This window comes from Orycteropus afer, unplaced genomic scaffold (genome assembly GCF_000298275.1).
Source record: "Orycteropus afer afer isolate SDZICR_OR568_19922 unplaced genomic scaffold, OryAfe1.0 scaffold00569, whole genome shotgun sequence".
Lineage (NCBI taxonomy): Eukaryota > Metazoa > Chordata > Mammalia > Tubulidentata > Orycteropodidae > Orycteropus > Orycteropus afer.
The window spans coordinates 715,376-732,310 of NW_006922156.1; the positions used below are offsets into that span (position 1 = coordinate 715,376).

At 45.2% G+C, this 16,935-nt stretch overlaps 1 protein-coding gene across 1 annotated transcript in view; it reads left to right on the top strand.

Moving 5' to 3' along the window:
* Positions 1–16,935, top strand: part of KANK1 (KN motif and ankyrin repeat domains 1) — a 42,457-nt gene that overhangs the window by 13,612 nt on the left and 11,910 nt on the right. Inside the window, exons 3-6 of the mRNA XM_007955982.2 lie at positions 7,398–7,574; positions 8,781–8,889; positions 10,230–10,472; positions 12,379–12,466. Coding sequence (XP_007954173.1) covers positions 7,398–7,574; positions 8,781–8,889; positions 10,230–10,472; positions 12,379–12,466 — 617 coding nt within the window. The remainder of the gene's footprint in view (positions 1–7,397; positions 7,575–8,780; positions 8,890–10,229; positions 10,473–12,378; positions 12,467–16,935) is intronic.

Consider the following 16,935-nt stretch of genomic DNA (forward strand, 5'->3'; position numbering starts at 1 on the left):
AGGATGCTTTATTCTTTGTCTTCCAATTATTTACTTGCTCATTTTATACAGGAAAAAAATGATACACCATTCCCACTATTGTCATGTGCTGTGGAGTCAATTCCAACTCATAGTGACCCTGTAGGACAGGGTAGATGTGCTCTAAAGGGTTTTCAGTGGATCTTTATGGAAGCAGACAGTCACATCTTTTTCCCAACAAGTGGCTGGTGGGTTTGAAGTGCCCACCTTTCAGTCAGCAGCGGAGCAATGAATCATCGCACCACCAGTGCTCCTGAATTAAATTTTTATGGTGGGATAGAAACTCTATTCGGTCATTTATTAACTGTGCGCATATTCTTTGAGTTCCTAATAGGTTTCAGGCAGAGAGAGAGGCTCTGAGGACAGAGCAGTGAGCTAAACTGATGAGAGGCCCTGTCTTCATGGTGCTTCCATTCTAGTTGGAGCACAGATTAATGAGTAGTCCTGTAATGCATCAGGAGGTGATATATGCTGTGAAGAGAATAACCCTGCTTATGGGAATGGAGAGTGGCAGTGTTGGGGGCTCTTTGAGATGCCCTTGTGCAAACACTCTTGAGAGAACGGAGCCTTCCCACTGTGCATATGATAAACCCAACCCAAACCCATTGGTGTCTACTGAATTTCATCTCATAGCAACCCTATAGGACAAAGCAGAACTGCCCCCATAGGGTTCCAAGGTTGTAAATCTTTATGGAAGCAGACTGCCACATCTTTCTCCCAAGGAGCAGCTGGTGGGCTCAAAGCGCTGACCTTTCAGTTAGCAGCTGAACACTTAACCACTATGGCACCAGGGCTCCTTTTTGTTTATGTATTAAAACAGAAACCAAACACACTGCCGTGAGTTGGATCCAACTTATAGCAACCCCTCCTTGGGTTTCCAAGGTAATATCACTACGAAAGTAGATTGCCCAACCTTCCTCCCGAGGAGTGGCTGGTAGGTGTGAACCACCAGCCTTCTGGTTTACAATCAGAAGCCTTAGGCACTACACCACCAGAGCTCCCATTCATATGTTAGGCCCTACATTTTTCTCTTTCTTATCCCTCCCCTTATTCATTGAGGTTCCTGCTCCCCCCTGTTTATCTTTAAAGTGAAGCTCATAGCTGAGAAATTGTCCTGGAAGATGTTGTTGTTAGTTGCTGTCAAACCGGCCCTGTGTGCAACAGAACAAAACGTCGCAGGTCCTGCACCGCCATCACCGTTGTGGGTGCCCTCTAGTCCATTGTTGCAGCCACTGTGTATTTTGAGTGTCATCTAATCTAGAGGGCTCATTCCATCTCTGTATTGGACAGTATTCTATTGTGACCCATAAGGTTTTCACTGGCTTATTTTCAGGAGTGGATGGCCAGCTCTTTCTTCCTAATCAGTCTTAGTCTGGAAGTTCCACTGAAATGTGTCCACTGTGAGTGCTCGTGCTGGCATTTAACATACCAGTAGCCTAGCTTCCAGCATCACAGCAGCATGCCAGCCGCCACATAAAACACACTAGCAGATGGGGAGTGGGGAAGATTTTATGATGTGGTTACTGTTTTCCAGCGAGCCTCCCTGAAGTTACTTTCCTCGCCATCGGTTGCACTGTGTCTGGAATGGCGATGCAGAATGTCGTCCTCAGACTGGAGCCTGACCACCTAGGTTCCAGTCCTAGCTGTCTGCCTCTCACTAAGCAGTGTAACCTGGGGAGTACACCTTCTCTACACTTCACTTGTAAGATGGAGATTCGAAAAGTTCCCATCCCATGAGGCTGCAAGTGAAATGCATGTGCGTGCCCTCAGCAAGCACCAGGTCTTGACTGTCAAGATTGGTGGTGACAATAGCAGCTTGTCAAGTATGGTTTCTTTTGTTAACATGCTACACTGATCTGTGGGATTGGGAAGCCTACCAAAAAAAAAGTGTATATATACCAAAAACCAAACCCACTGCCATCAAGTTGATTCTGACTCATAGTGACCCCCGCTGGGTTTCCAAGGCTGTACATTTTTCAGAAATAGATCACTCCATCTTCCTTCCACAGAGCATCTGGTGGGTTTGGACTACTGACCTTCCGGTCATCAGCCAAGTGCCTTATCCACTATGCCATCAGAGCTCCTTATTGTATGTAGTACATATATAAAACGTATGTATTATATGTATAATACATACCAACTGTTAAACTTTCAAAAATCAAACTAGCCATCGAGTTGACTTCAATTCATAGTGACTCTCATTGGGTTTCCAAGGTGGTAAATCTTTATAGTATCAGACTGCCTCATGTTTCTTCTGCGGAGCAGCTAGTGGGTTTGAACCACCAACCTTTTGGTTAGCAGCCAAATGCCTTAACCACTATGCTACCAGAGTTCCCTATATACAGACTATTTATAGTTTATATGTACTGTATATATACATACACACACACACGCCACTCTGACCAAATACTACCTGAAAAGTTAATACAAATTTGTCAAATAACTATTGTGTATTAAATTTTATGTGAAAATATGCAATATAGACTTAAATGTAAGTAAGCCATTACCAGAAACTTCCAAGCCTTTCTGTTGGAGTGTGAGAGGGTGGTACTTAAAATGGACAGAAACCTACTTTTCTGGGTTTCCACTTTCAACCCTGAATTTGTAGCAGTTGTTAGTAACTTTGTGCAGATCATTTATTATGGAGGTAAAAAGGCACCCATGACAGCTGATGTGTGGGTTAGCATCAAAGAGGTCTGATAAATGTACAGGGAGCCATTTGAGAATAAACAGGATTAAAATGACATGCAGACTGATGCAAAGCCTTCCTTGAGTAACTAGTAATACGTCTGCTTCCACATCCTTTTGAAAATCATGATGTCACAGGTTGGAATCAAGACAAAATTCTTAAATCCCTCCAGACCCAGATGCACATCCGTCCTGAACCATTTTCCTCCCAGCCTTCCTCCACCCACCCCAGACTGGGGTTTGTATTTCACATTCCTGCCAAAAATGTTCAGCCGTGACTCTAGAGCAATGTGTAGAACACCCTGAGTGTGGCCATCGGGGGCAGTTTGCCTGGCTGTGTGATGAGGTTTCTTGGTCTAATTCCTTGTGACGTTCCCCACATCCTGCAAGCGTTCACCTAATAATCAGCTAAAATGTACAAGGCCTATAGCATCCATCAACAAAGGAACATGTATTTTCAATAGCACCGATTTAGTCTTGAGGCACTGGTGGCTCAGTGGTAGAATGTTCACCTTCCGTGGGGGAGACCTGGGTTTGATTCCTGGCCAATGCATCTCACGTACAGGCACTATCCGTTTGTCAGTGGAGGCTTGCATGTCACTGATGCTGACCAGGTTACAGCAGAGCTTCCAGACTACAATGGACAAGGAAGAAAGGTCTGGAGACCTGCTTTCAGAATCAGTCAGTGAAAACCCTGTGGATCACAGTTGTCCAACGGGGAGGAACAATTATGGGGATGGTGCAGGAGCATGTGTTCCCTGTGCATGGCATTGCCATGAGTCAGGACCAAGTCTATGGCAGCTAGCCACAATTATTTAGCTTTGGAAGCCCTATGACACACTTGTACTCTATTCTGTAGGGTCACTTGAGTCAGAATCAACTTAATGGCAGTGTTTTTATATGCAAAGTAAGGAGACCTGGTGGTGCAATGATTTAAGTGCTCAGCTGCTAAATGAAAGGTCAGTGGTTCAAACCCACCAGCCACTCTGTAGGAAAAAAGACCTGGTGATCTGCTCCCATAAAGAGTACAGTCAAGAAAACCCTATGGGGCTGTTCTGCTCTGTCATACCGTGTTGGATGAATCAGAATCGACTCCACGACACCCAACAACGTATGCAAAGTGGTATCCTTGCATGGTGCAGACAGTTAATGTGTTGCTAACCAAAAGAATAGAGGTCCAGCCCCACCAGAGGTACCTCAGAAGAAAGGTCTGGTGACCTACTTCCTAAAGATCAGCCATTGGAAACCCTGTGGAGCATAGTTCTACTCTGACACACATGAGGTGTTGCCATTAGTCGGGGTCAGCCTCACTGCAGATGTTGGGTTTTTGGTTTTTGTTGTTGTTGTTATTGTTTTATTAAATAAAATACATGCAAAAAGGTACAGTGATGGAGACAAACACCAAGTTGTCTGCACCTTAAAGAATTTGATGTCTCATAGGCAAGTGAGGACACAGACATGTGGAGTGTGAATGATACCTGTGGCAGTCTGTGTTAGGAAGCAAAGTGCTGATGGGGAGTGCAGAAAGAATGTAGGTGCACAGCCCTCCAAGAGATGTTCGAGATGAGCTGAAGGAGATGTTGGACGTTCACTGTCTCGGGAAGAACACAGAGACATCTTCTCTACCAGCTCTCGTCAATTAGCTGGTCAGGGTTTTCTGGGTCAGGCCTTGGGAGGATGTGTAATTAAATGAGTGCGGGGTTGTGGTGAAGGAGAATCTGATCCTCAGTCCACTCTAGCATTTTAATTTCTAAATGAGAGCCCACTCGTCGAGACATTCCTGGCAGCTGTCTGCTGTGTTCCCAGGAAGTGATCAAAATGGCCCTGCTCTTGTTGGGTGCTGTCAAGTCCATTTCTGACTGTAAATACCATGTGACAGAAATGCTCATAGGGTTTTCCAGGTTGTAGTTTTGACAGGAGCAGATCACCAGGTCTTTTCTCCCTCAGAGTCTCTGCGTGGGTTTGAACTGCCAACTTTTGGGTAAGCAGCTGAGCCCTTAACCATTGCGTGGCCAGGCCTCCTAGCAGTGACTAAACTGTACCTCTAGAATTTATGTTTCTTTCTCTTCTTAAAGTTGATGCTGGTTGACTGCTGTGTTGGTAGGAGCCCTGATGACACAGTGGTTTAAGCACTTGGCTGCTAACTGAAAGTCAGCGGTTCAAACTCAATGGCTGCTCTGCAGGAGGAAGATGAGGCAGTCTGCTTCTGTAAAGATTTACAGCCTCAGAAACCCTTTGGGGCAGATCTACTTTGTTTAGGGGTGCTATGAGTTGGAATTGATTCTATGGCAGTGGGGATTTTGGCTGGCTACACATTTCCTTTGTTTTGAGTGGACACAGCAGTCATTTATCAGAGTCATGCCTGGTGCATGTCATCCTGTGTGTGGCCTCCAACCACAGGTGGGTCTTTATCAAGCTCAGAGAATTATTTATAGGCCATTCCAGACCAGCCAGGAAAACGGTCTCTGATCATTTTACCAGTTGCCATCAAGCCAACTTTGACTCCTGGCACCCTGGTGTGTGTCAGAGTAGAGCTGCACTCCATAGTGTTTTCAGTGGCTGATCTTTCAGAAGTAGGTGGCCAGGCCTTTCTTCCAGCGTCCTCGGGGTGGCCTCATACTTTCCGCCTTTCTAGTTAGCAGCTGAGCACATTAGCCATTTGTGCCACCCAGGGACTCCAGATGATACATTCCCTCTGACTTGAGCAAATGAGAGTTAATTTACTGTTGGAGGTTGTTCTTGGGCTCAGCAGAGTCCTCACAGCTCTCCCTTGAATTGCCCAGGCATTTACGAAAGGCTTTCTATTGTCCACACTGTGCAAACATGGACAAGCACCCCAAGTGGGAATGTTTGGAGGGCTGCATTTGATCGCAGGTGTGTGTATGTAGATGTGTATGTCTGTGCGTCTGTGTGTGTGCTTGATACGACTGTGTGTATGTGCATGCATGGTGTGTATGAGTGTGTGTGTGTGTGTATGTGTATATATGTGAGTGTGTATGTATATGTGTGTGTTTGTGGGTGGTATATGTGTGCTATTTATATGTATCTGTGTGTGTATGAATATGTGTCTCTTTGTATATGTGAGTGTATGTGTGCTGCATATGTGTATGTGTGTGGTGTGTTATGTGTGTGTATCTGTACATGTTAGTGTGTATGTTTGCAAGTGTGTGTTTAGTGTCTGTATATGTGAGTGTGTGTCTCTGTGTGTATGTGGGTGGGGTTTGTGTGTGTGTGTGAATACGTGTCACTTGGGCCCCCATCCTTGTGAGATGAGAGAGGAAGCTTGGTGCTGTTGATTAGCGGACATAGTACTGGACCTAGAATCAGGAACTGTGAGTTCTCCTCCAGCGCTATGGCATGTGGGATTCCTAGTGGGAGTGGGAGACCTTAAACTTCACATGTTCTCTAATGTCTCACTTTAGATAGTATGTGGGTGGTTATTGTTGGAATCCAGTACATTCCAGACAAGGCACCTGCCTCAGAATCTGAGACGGGGGAGGGCTTGGCTGTGGGAGGGTGGGGAAGAGAGAAGTAAGGAAAGAAAAGAAGCTGAAGTGTGTCCTCAGGGCAGTGAGGGACAGCCCCCCCCTTTCACCCCAGGAGCCGTTCCATTTACTGGGGTGTCGGCCCAGTCCCAGTAGGGCCCCAGGAGTAGTGACAAGTAGGTTGAGAAGCAGGTTGTTGCTGGGTTAAGAATGGCTAGGAGTGTCTGGCTGAGCATGTGGGCTCCATTTCCTGAGTAGTGGGAGAGATTTTAAGTTCTGTCTCATTTTATCTAAGCTGAGGTCAGGGGGGATTGGAGTCTCTGGGCAGTGCAAACGGTTAACACACACAGCTGCTGACTGAGATATTGGAGGTTTGAGTCTGCCCAGAGGTGCCTCGGAAGAAAGGCCTCATGATCTCTTGAAAAATCAGTCCCTAAAAACCCTACGGGGAAATGAAACAACCAGAATGCGATGAAAGAGAGTATTGACACGTGAAAAATGTAACTAACGTCACTGAACAATTTGTGTAGATATTCGCTATGAAAACTTTCACCAAAAACCCAGTAAGATTTAAGAAAAAAAAAAAAATCATATGCAGCCAAGGTGGGGGGAATAAAGAAAGAAAACCTTGTGGGACACAGTCCTGCTGTGACATGGATGAGGCACTATGAGTGGGAGTTGGGGGTCAATGCAACACCAACTGGATTTTCAGTGCTGGCATTAGAACTGAGTGGTAGCATTGCTTCAGCAGCTGTGTGTAAGGAATCCAGGAAGTCGGGAGGGTTGGTGGCAAGAGCCAGGGCTGGGGGCCGCAACCAGCCAGAGGGAAGGAGAGGCAATGTGGAGTTCGTCCGACAAGGCTTGGCAGCTCTGGATGTGGTGGTCAGGAGAAATGATTGAAAGCTGAAGAAGGCCTTGTGGGTTAGAGCTTGTTGACTTGGACAGTCACGCCATTTATACAGATACAAAACACGGGGGGGGAGGCACTTGAGAAAGTGATGCATTTGCTAGAATCTTTTATGAAAACTGTTTACCCTCTTTAGTTCAGTCACAGTGTTGCAGGTGTCGCAATGAGCTTCTGTAAAGATTGCAGCCTTAGAAGGCCCAGCAGGCTGTTCTACTCTGTCCCTTATGGTTGTGATTGGCTGGAATCTAGGGCAATGGGTTAACATCACATACTTCTAATACCCTCCTCTTTCCTGACAGGAAATAACCTGGAACATTTCTGTAAGTGTGGAGCCCTTCAGTCCGGAGCACCATCAAGGACGTCCCTGCATGAGCAAGAGGAAGGGAAGCCCATCTGCCAGGATGCCCTCCCCCCTCAGGAGAGTGCACTGTCTCCAGTGAACCTGACAGACGACCAGATTGCTGCTGGCCTCTACGGTAATGTTTCTTAGCATTAAGGGCCTGGGGCCAGCGTGGCCAGCATTCCCAGTGTAAAGTCAGTTTGCTTGCCTTCAAGTTGACTGGGAGAAAAGACTATACAGTTGTTGGGAAGGTAGGCCTAGAGTGTCTTGAAGTAATTGCTAAAGAAACAAAACGAGGCCCAGTGATGGCACGGTGGTAGATTACTCACCCTCCTCTGGGAGACTCGGGTTCATTCAGTTCCTGGCCAGCGCTCCTTAGGTGCAGCCACCACCCGTCTGTCAGTGGAGGCCTGCACGTCACTGCGATGCTGGACAAGTTTCAGCAGAGCTTCCAGGCTAAGACAGGACAGGAGGAAAGGCCTGACAATCTGCTCCTGAAAATCAGCCAGGAAAGTCCTGTGGCTCACAGCGGGCCTATCCACAGCGATCATGGCCACGGGCAGGACCAGGGAGCGTTGTGCATGGGGTCACCTGAGTCAGGGACCGACTCAATGGCAGGTAACAACAAAGAAGGAAAGGTGTAGGATCCTCTTAAGAAACCTTATCATACTGCTCATTATGAAATATTTTAAACAGTAGTTAACTCTCACAGTCTATCAGGGATGTGTTTTCGGGGTCCAAGTTCCAGGTTATTTTAGCTGAAGAAAGAGAGGTTGACTCATCTCTGCCTCCAGGCCTAAATGGTTCTTGAGGATCAGATAAGATACAGCATCAGGTTATCAAATGACACAAATGCTGTCAGTCACTGCTTTTGTTACATCTGGAAGTACCGATGGATCCTTTTCCTGTTTCTAGTATCTAGTTTATTAATGGAACTTTGAATTATTTTCTTTGTGCCCACAACATTTTCCAGCATGTGTAAGTTTTTCCCTGTATACATGCCAAGAGCTACATTTACACAAATGAAAAAAAATAAAATGTATGTGGAGAAAGGTGATATGTTCACTTAACTTGGATGGATATGTTGTGGTTGTTGAGTGCCATTGAGTCAATTTTGACTCAGAGTGACCCCATGTGACAGTAGAACTGCCTCATACAAGATTTTCTAGGGTGTCATCTTTACAGGAGCAGATTGCCAGGTCTCTCCCACAGAGCCACTGGGTGCGTTCAAACCGCCAACCTTTCAGTTGGCAGCTGAGCACTTCACTGTTGCACCACCAGGGCTCTTGTGTATGGGTATGAATTGTTTTCATTTTTATCATTTTGGTTCACTTTTTCACAGCGTATACAAATAACGAAAGCACACTGAAGTCCATCATGAAGAAGAAAGATGGAAACAAAGATTCAAATGGCGCAAAAAAGAATCTCCAGTTTGTTGGCATTAACGGAGGGTAAGAAAGATCTTGGTCCTAGAGGTTGTACATGGTCGGTCTGTCTGTCTCTTTTGCCTCCTGTGGCTTAAGTCCTACTTAAAGGTACCGGGTCTGGGATGCTGCCACATCTTGGTGACAGAAGAGTCCCTCCTCAGAAAGGTGCAATGGGCTTCTCTCCTCCCCTCTTCTTGCTTTCTGTGAGGACACCTGATGGCTGAGGAGTTTACCTCTTCTCTTCTCTGCTCTGAAAAGCATAGTCCTCAGCAAGAGCGGCAGGCAGTGTGTGGCCTGTGCTGTGCTGGACCATGGCACTGAATTCAGAAAGAAATGGACAGAGACCAGGAGCATCACCCCACTCCTTCCAAATGGGCTATTTTGCTCAGCTCTCCACATTCCCAAACAAGATTCTGAGGCCTTTCTTGTGAAGAGTCACCAAGCCATGCCGTCAGTTCTCTGCTTTCTAAGTAGACTATTTTTTCGTAGTTGATGCCTTTTCTGTCAATTGGCCTAGGTAAACAGTTAAGTTTGTCTGCCCTCCCATAGCTGAACCAAAGCAGTGAGTCAATTAATCCAGTGCGTGACCTTGACAAGAAAGCAGTAGTGCAGAGTCAGTTGAGATCCTAGTCAAGTCTGCCTGAAAGACTTAGCCTAATGGTGCCTGTTTCTCATCTTAAAGGTCACCTCAGGAGAGGTGGCCCAGGAGGTCTGGAGGGCACGCACCAGAGAAATCATTGATACACTAGAATCTGTTCATCATGGCACTGGGGGAATTAAGGAGGCAAAGCAGGAACATGGCAGGGGGTGGAATGGAGCAGAAAGAAAAACTGAGCAACTGCAGACCTGGGTTTTTTTTAAGTTTCCTCTTCATTTAGACTAAGCCGGGGTGCCATATTTTTTTCTTTTTTTTTAAATAACAAGTAATGTGATACTAATTGCGAACCTAAGTTGTCCCTTTTAAGTCCTACCCCATCCAAAACCACCACCACCAGTCGCTGCTGAGTTGATTGTGACTTATGGTGACCCCAGGCATGTCAGAGTAGAACTGGCCTCCACAGGGTTTTCATTGGCTGGTTTTCAGAAGTAGATCACCAGGCCTTTCATCTGAGGACCTCTAGGAGGACTTGAACCTCCAACCTGTTGGTTACCAGCTGAGCACATGAATTATTTGCACCAGGGACTCCCATGCAAAACCACCCAGCATTTAAACAGACCTGACTTTGAACTTCTGAGTGCAGGGTCTCTAACCCCTGATGAAATTTCTGGAATCAGGTGGCAGCATTTCCTTCATAGCCATTTCTAAGTGTCACTGGGTCTTTAAGGCATGCCTTGCATCTCCTGAAATCCCAATTGCCACCTAGGTATGAGACAACTTCCAGTGACGATTCCAGCTCAGATGAGAGCTCTTCCTCCGAGTCAGATGATGAAGGAGATGTCATTGAGTACCCTCCTGAAGAAGAGGAGGAGGACGAGGAGGACGAAGACACACAGGCAGTGGCGGAAGGGCACCGGGCCGTTAATGTGGAAGGTTGCAAGTCTGCCAGGGTGGAAGCTGAAATGCAGGTTCCAGAATGTGAACCTGGGAAGGTGGAAATCAGAGAGAGGTGTGGTACATTTCCCTCCCCTCCCCACCCCTGCCCACGTTGAATGTCCTCTGATGTTTGCGTTGCCAGGGAGGAGATTTGGCAGTTGCATCTGTTCAGTCTTTTTAAAGGAAAACTAAACTTTATCTGTCCCTCTATGTTGGGCTATCTTTTCCTGCTTCTGATAATTTAGGAACAGAGTGTGTAATGCAAGGTTCTCTTAGAGAGACTAGAGAATGGCTTGACATCCGGCCCCCTTTGTTTCCTCAAACTTTAGCTCCAAGCAGACCTCAGCGATATTGCGGGGTCAGTTCCAGACCACTACAGTAAAGCAAATATTGCAGTCAAGCAAGTCACACACATTTTTTGGTTTCCCAGTACATATGAAAGTTATGTCTGTATTCTCTTGTAGTCTATGCAGTGTGCAATAGCATGATAAAAACGTTTGAAATACTGTGAGAATGACAAAATGAGACAAAGAGACAAAGTGATCACATGCTGTGGGGAACATGGCACTGGTAGACTTGCTCCATGCAGTGTCTGCAATGTATAGTAAAATGAAGCGCAACAAAACAAGGGAGCCTGTATCTGCTGTCTAATATTAGATGTGGAGCCGCCATCCACAAACTAGCTTCAGTTACCATCAAGTCCATTCCAACTCATGGCAACCCCAGGTGTCGCAGAGTAGAACCATGCTCCATAGTTTTCAACTCTGGCCTTTCAGAAGCAGACTGCCAGGCCTTTGTTCTGGGGTGCCAGGGGGTAGGTTCAAACACCAGCCTTCAGGTTAATAGTCAAGCACTTAACCATTTGTGTCTTGCAAGGACTCCATACAGAACTGGCAAGCGTTGCTAAGGTTTCCATTGTTTGAATCTCCCACCTTATATTGAAAGACATTAGGATTTGTTTGTGACCAGCCTGCTTTTTTTTTTTTTAAGTTGCAGATTTTATTTTATCTTGATGCTAGTGGCAGTCCTCTTATTACAGGATCACTGTGTGTGAGAGGAACAGTTCTCTGGGCCTCAACCAAATACCACTTTTACTGTAAAGATGATGTGTGTCGGTCTCATGTCTGTATTTGTTGAGTGATGTGGGAACACCACAAGGATGGATTCAGGGTTACCATGGATAGTAGCTGAAATAAAATATCAAATAAAAACCCTGGTTGGCTGAAACATATACCTACAAATGTCAAATTTAAAGTCTACTGCCAAAATGGATTTGATGCTTAGGAAGTGGGAGAGAACAGATGGAAACTTCAGTGTGGGTTTTCACTTTAAGACGAATAAGTAGAACACTTCTGAAAACTTACCTCTGTTTAACTTGGCAAATGAAAGTTTAACCAAATTAACATAAGGTAAGTGGTCTTAATTAGTATTTGCAAGCATTGTCAAATAGTTCAGTATCTTGTTATCTGATTCTTTTTACAGTTTTATTGAGATAAAATTTTTATACCACATGTCATCTCAATCTGTCTTCAAGTTTCTTTTCTCCTGTGGATTAAACAGACACTTCTGGTGACACAGTATGTGGTCCCAGATGTGTGATGTACTGGCCAGCATATTGGATACATGGGAATTCAGACCTCATCAAGTACTTAAGAGTAAAAATATTTTGAAGACCTTAGAACAAAAGGAGTAAAGAATCTCCAGTTGTTATATCCTGTCATCACAAAGGCCAAAACTGGTGATTCCAAAACCACCCTCATGTAAAGGCCCTGAGTCCTGGTTGACGAGGCTGGCATTGATTTAGGACAGCATCTGTCCTCAGATGCTGATGCCACCTCTAGCCAAGCACCTTCCCCTACTAGGACCTGCCTAGATTGGCTGGTCTTTTAAAGGATTATAGAGATGGGTATAAAAATAACTTTCCTTTTCTGGCCACTGATCAGTTCTCTTTTATTTTCTCTTTTTTTTCCCCCTTTTAGGTATGAATTAAGTGAAAAGATGTTGTCTGCATGCAACTTACTGAAAAACAATATAAATGACCCCAAAGCTTTGACCAGCAAAGATATGGTGAGTTGGACATACCAGACACTGACCTGGTCTATACAAAGTGCCCTGTGGGCATTTCTAGCTGCCCCTAAGCTGTGGTTACAGGCTCGTGTGGCTGAGCCCACAGCCTGTTGTTGAGCTCATGGATCTTCCTGTGATCATATCCCTCAGCCCAGCCTGGGATAGCCTCTCCCACCCTGCACTTGGGAGCTCTGGTAGCTAGTGCCTAAGGCACTTGACTGCTAACCAGAAGGCTGACAGTTCAAACCCATAAGCCACTCCTTAGAAGGAAGGTTGGGCAATCTACTTCCATAGTGATACTGCCTCGGAATCCCAAGGGAAGAGTTGCTATGAGTCAGGTCCAACTCAACGGCAAATAACAACAACACCCTGCACTTTTCTTGGGGATAGAAGCATCTATGAGGCAAGTGCTTATTGATGGGATGGTGTGTTACGTATGCCCACAGATGGAAAGGAGCGTGCCGTGTGACCACAGATGGGAGGGAATGTGATGTACCCATTGCCAGCACATCAATTGCAACTCATAGCAACCCTATAGGACAGAGTAGAACTGCCCCATAGGATTTCTCAGGCTGTCATCTTTATGGAAGCAGGCCATCATCGTTCTCTCACAGAGTGGCTGGTGGGTTCAAACAGCTGACCTTTCTGTTAGCAGCCAAGCACTTAACCACTGTGCTATCAGGGCTTCTTGGGAGGGAAGGAAGGAGGCTTAATTGTGGTCTTTCTTTGTGATTTTTTTTCCTACATGTTCTGCTCCAGTGTTCAGAATCTTGTGCTCTGGGGAGCCAACTCCCAGCATTCCTCTGAAATTCACATATGTTTTTAAAAGCACCCTATCTGGGCCAAGGTCTGCATTCCTGCCCATGATGGAACTGCATATTAGGTTCCAGTGTGGAATGCAGGCTGCCCCTATTTTTACACATAAAAATAACTGCACTTGTCTTCTTCTTACAGCTTTCAAGATTCAGAAGCAAATGAAAAGCGGGGGAGGGAGTTGCCTTGGAGATCATAACATAAGGACAGATACACATGTCTGTGACAGTGGTTCATCTGGCACCACTGCTAAGTTTACTGCTCTTGTGTGCAGGTCAAGTTAGGAAATACAGCTTCCCTTTTAGGCTACACAAGCCCTCTAGCTGACGTCTCTGTCTTTGGTGCATTGAGGAAATGTAGCCACTCATAGTGCTTTAGATAGAATCATGCATTTGAATCTTCATATGTTAATAGTAGATTTAATGGACTGACATTTCATGCTGAATAAATTGAGTCCTCGGTGGATGGAAAAGCTGATTTATGAGGCTCAGAGGATTGTAGTTACGAAACTAAGGAGATTAGGACTGGAAGGGATTCAGGAATTATCTAACCCTGGAAAAACAGTTAGTTTTCCTCTTGGATGTCACATCCAGTCTGAAGATGATGGCTTCCTGGCTTGCTGGTCCCAGGTGTGGGCAAACGTGTGTGACTGTGTGTTCCTGGGGGCTGCTCTATTCCAATCTAGCCTGCTTTAACTGAGGCCCTTAAGATGACATGTCTTGTCTAGAGTGACAGCTACTAGTTATTCCTGGGACTAGATTATAAGTACCACCACGACTACTGGCCCATGTTCTTGTTTATCCCAACTTACTGGGGCAAAAAAAATATCGCTGTTGAGTTAAGTCCAGCTCATGATGACCTCAGGTGTATCAGAGCAGACTGTGTTCCATAGGGTTTTCATTGGCTGAGTTTTTGGAAGTAGATTGCCAGCCCTTTCTTCTGAGGCACCTCTGGGGATATTTGAGCCACTAACCTTTCAGTTAATAGCCAAGTGCTTAACCATTTGTACCACCCAAGAACTTTATACCCCTAAACTCAAACACAATCATATTGCCCTATTACATACCATCTTTTTTTTTTTTTCAACTTATGGTCTTGTCTCATATTTATTTACATTAGTGAAGAAAGTTAAATTCATCAAAGCTGAGCCATGACACTCAATTAGTGTGCTGAGAAAGAACATGGCAGTGAAGATACAGAAGGAAGTACTGAATAAAATGCCTGGTCTAGGGGAAGCACAGAACTGCAAGTTGCAATTCTTCTATGCAAACCCATTGTTGGACTGTCATTTGGTCACAGACAGTAAAACCGTGAGACGTCCCTGCAGGGTTAGTTTTGCTCTTCACATTTAACTTGAGTGTTGATGAATGCAGGACGAGTGTTTTAGGACGCAGGTTGCATACCCATAACATACAGTATCTTTTTCCTTTCTTTTCATAAGAGGTTATATGGTCTCCAGGGAGAACTTTACATTTCTGTGCTCCCCAGATGGCCTTGCATGGGCTCACTCAGTGATCAGTACATCTTTATGGATCACGTTTTAATTCAATGAAAAAGTATTTAAAGAAGAAGTAGTAGAGAGGATGGCCCAAGATGGCAGGTTAGCAACATACACCACGCCATCCGCCTACAGCGAAGAACCAAGAGACCAAGTCAAACAGATACAGATGACAGTCTAAGGACCCAGAACTGCAAATGAAAGGTAGAGAATTTGATCAAACACCAAAGGTAAGGAGAGACTTCATGAAAACAGTGAATGATGGTCTTACAGACTGTAGATACCCTGCCAGCTGGCCCAGTACAGCATGGCCATCTTGAGACAAAACAAGCAGTGTTCCCGGGTGAAGAACACAGGAAGGCAACGTCACAGAATCCCCAGTAGGAGACAGAAATATGGTGCGGACAAGCCAGGACGAAGCAAAGTGAACAGAACATGAACTGAATCCAAGAAGGGAAAGTGCAGGAGGGCGGCCAGGGCCCCAGAGAACCAGGCAGCCATAAAGCAAAGAAGGAGCCAGACAACAGGAGCAGAGGTATTCACCAGCAGCTGGCCCTGAGCACTTGGGCAGAGTGGAGGATCCTTGGCATGGTGCCTAGAGATCTCCCACCTACTCAGACCCTGGACAGAGCCCTCCTCACATTTGGTCTACAGGGAATGCCCCAGCACCCATGCCGGAGACTAGGGGAGCACATTGCCCCCTTCCTCCCTGCCTTGCCTAGAGAGACAAAATCATAAGGATGGGCTTCCTAAATTGGTTCTCACTGATTCTGTTTTGGTTCTCCAATTTGATTAATCATAAAGGCACTGGTGACTCTGCCTCTGTTAGTACTGAGGGCCCTGCTAATCCAAGGTGTGAGATGGCAACATTAAAACATAAAATAGCACCAGCAGTAGATCAAGTGGGAGCTCTGGTGGTGTAGTGCCTAAAGCATTTGACTGCTAACCAGAAGGCTGGCAGTTCAAACCAACCAGCCACTCCTTAGAAGGAAGATTGGGCAATCTACTTCCTTAGTGATACTGCCTCCGAAACCCAAGGAAGGGTCACTATGAGTTGGATCTGACTCGATGGTAGTGAGTTTGGTCTTTTTTTTTTTCTTTCCAATCAAATATTTTTGATAAGTGAGATTCTGGTTATCATATGTTTGATACTTCCCTGCAAATTTGTCAGCATGAGGAGTATAAGGAAACTGGTTGGTTGGTCCTACTTTGCTAGACAAAGTGGAGAGTCAACACAAAAGAGGAAGACTTCAATGAAATGGATTGACACAGTGACCGCAACTATGGGCTCAGGTATAGCAAGGATTATGGGGCTGGCATAGACCAGGCAGCGTTTCGTTCTATCATACATAGGGTCACTGAGTTGGAGCCAACTTGACGGCACCATACAGCAACTACAGGCAGCTGATCTTTGAGAAAAGCTCAAGGTCCATTCAGTGGGGGAAGAAACAATCTCTTTAACAAAAGGTGCTGGCAAAAGTGGCTATCTACATGTAGAAAAAAATAAGTCAAGATCCATACCTCCCACCATGCATAAAAATAACTCAAAATGGATCAAAGATTAAAATGTTAAAGGTAAAACTATAAAGTTCCTGGAAGCTAACATAGGGTCAAAACATAGAGGACCAAATTTTTGGCATAAGTAGCCTATCAAACAAAACTAAAAATGTATGAATGGCAGGCAATAAGTTAGATAAATAGGACCTCCTAAAAATTCAATGCTTAACTCTCATCAAGAGAGTACAGGGGGAACCTACACATTGGTAAAAATAATCTTTGGCAGGAACATATCTGGGAAGAATCTAATCTCTAAATTGCATAGAAAACTTCAACAAATTGACAAAAAGATCAACAATCCAATTAAAAAATGAGCAAAGGATATAACACACAGTTCACCAAAGATGACACTCAGGCAGCCAAAAGATACGTGAAAAGATGCTCACGATCATTAGTGATTAAAAACTCAAAACCAAACCCCCTCCCAGCAAGTCGATTCCAACTCATAGCGACCTTGTAGGACAGAGTAGAACTGTCCCATAGGGTTTTCAAGGATGTAATCTTTACAGAGCTCTGGTAGCATAGTGCCTAAGGCACTTGACTGCTAACCAGAAGGCTGGCAGTTCAAACCCACCAGCCACTCCTTGGAAGGAAGATGGGG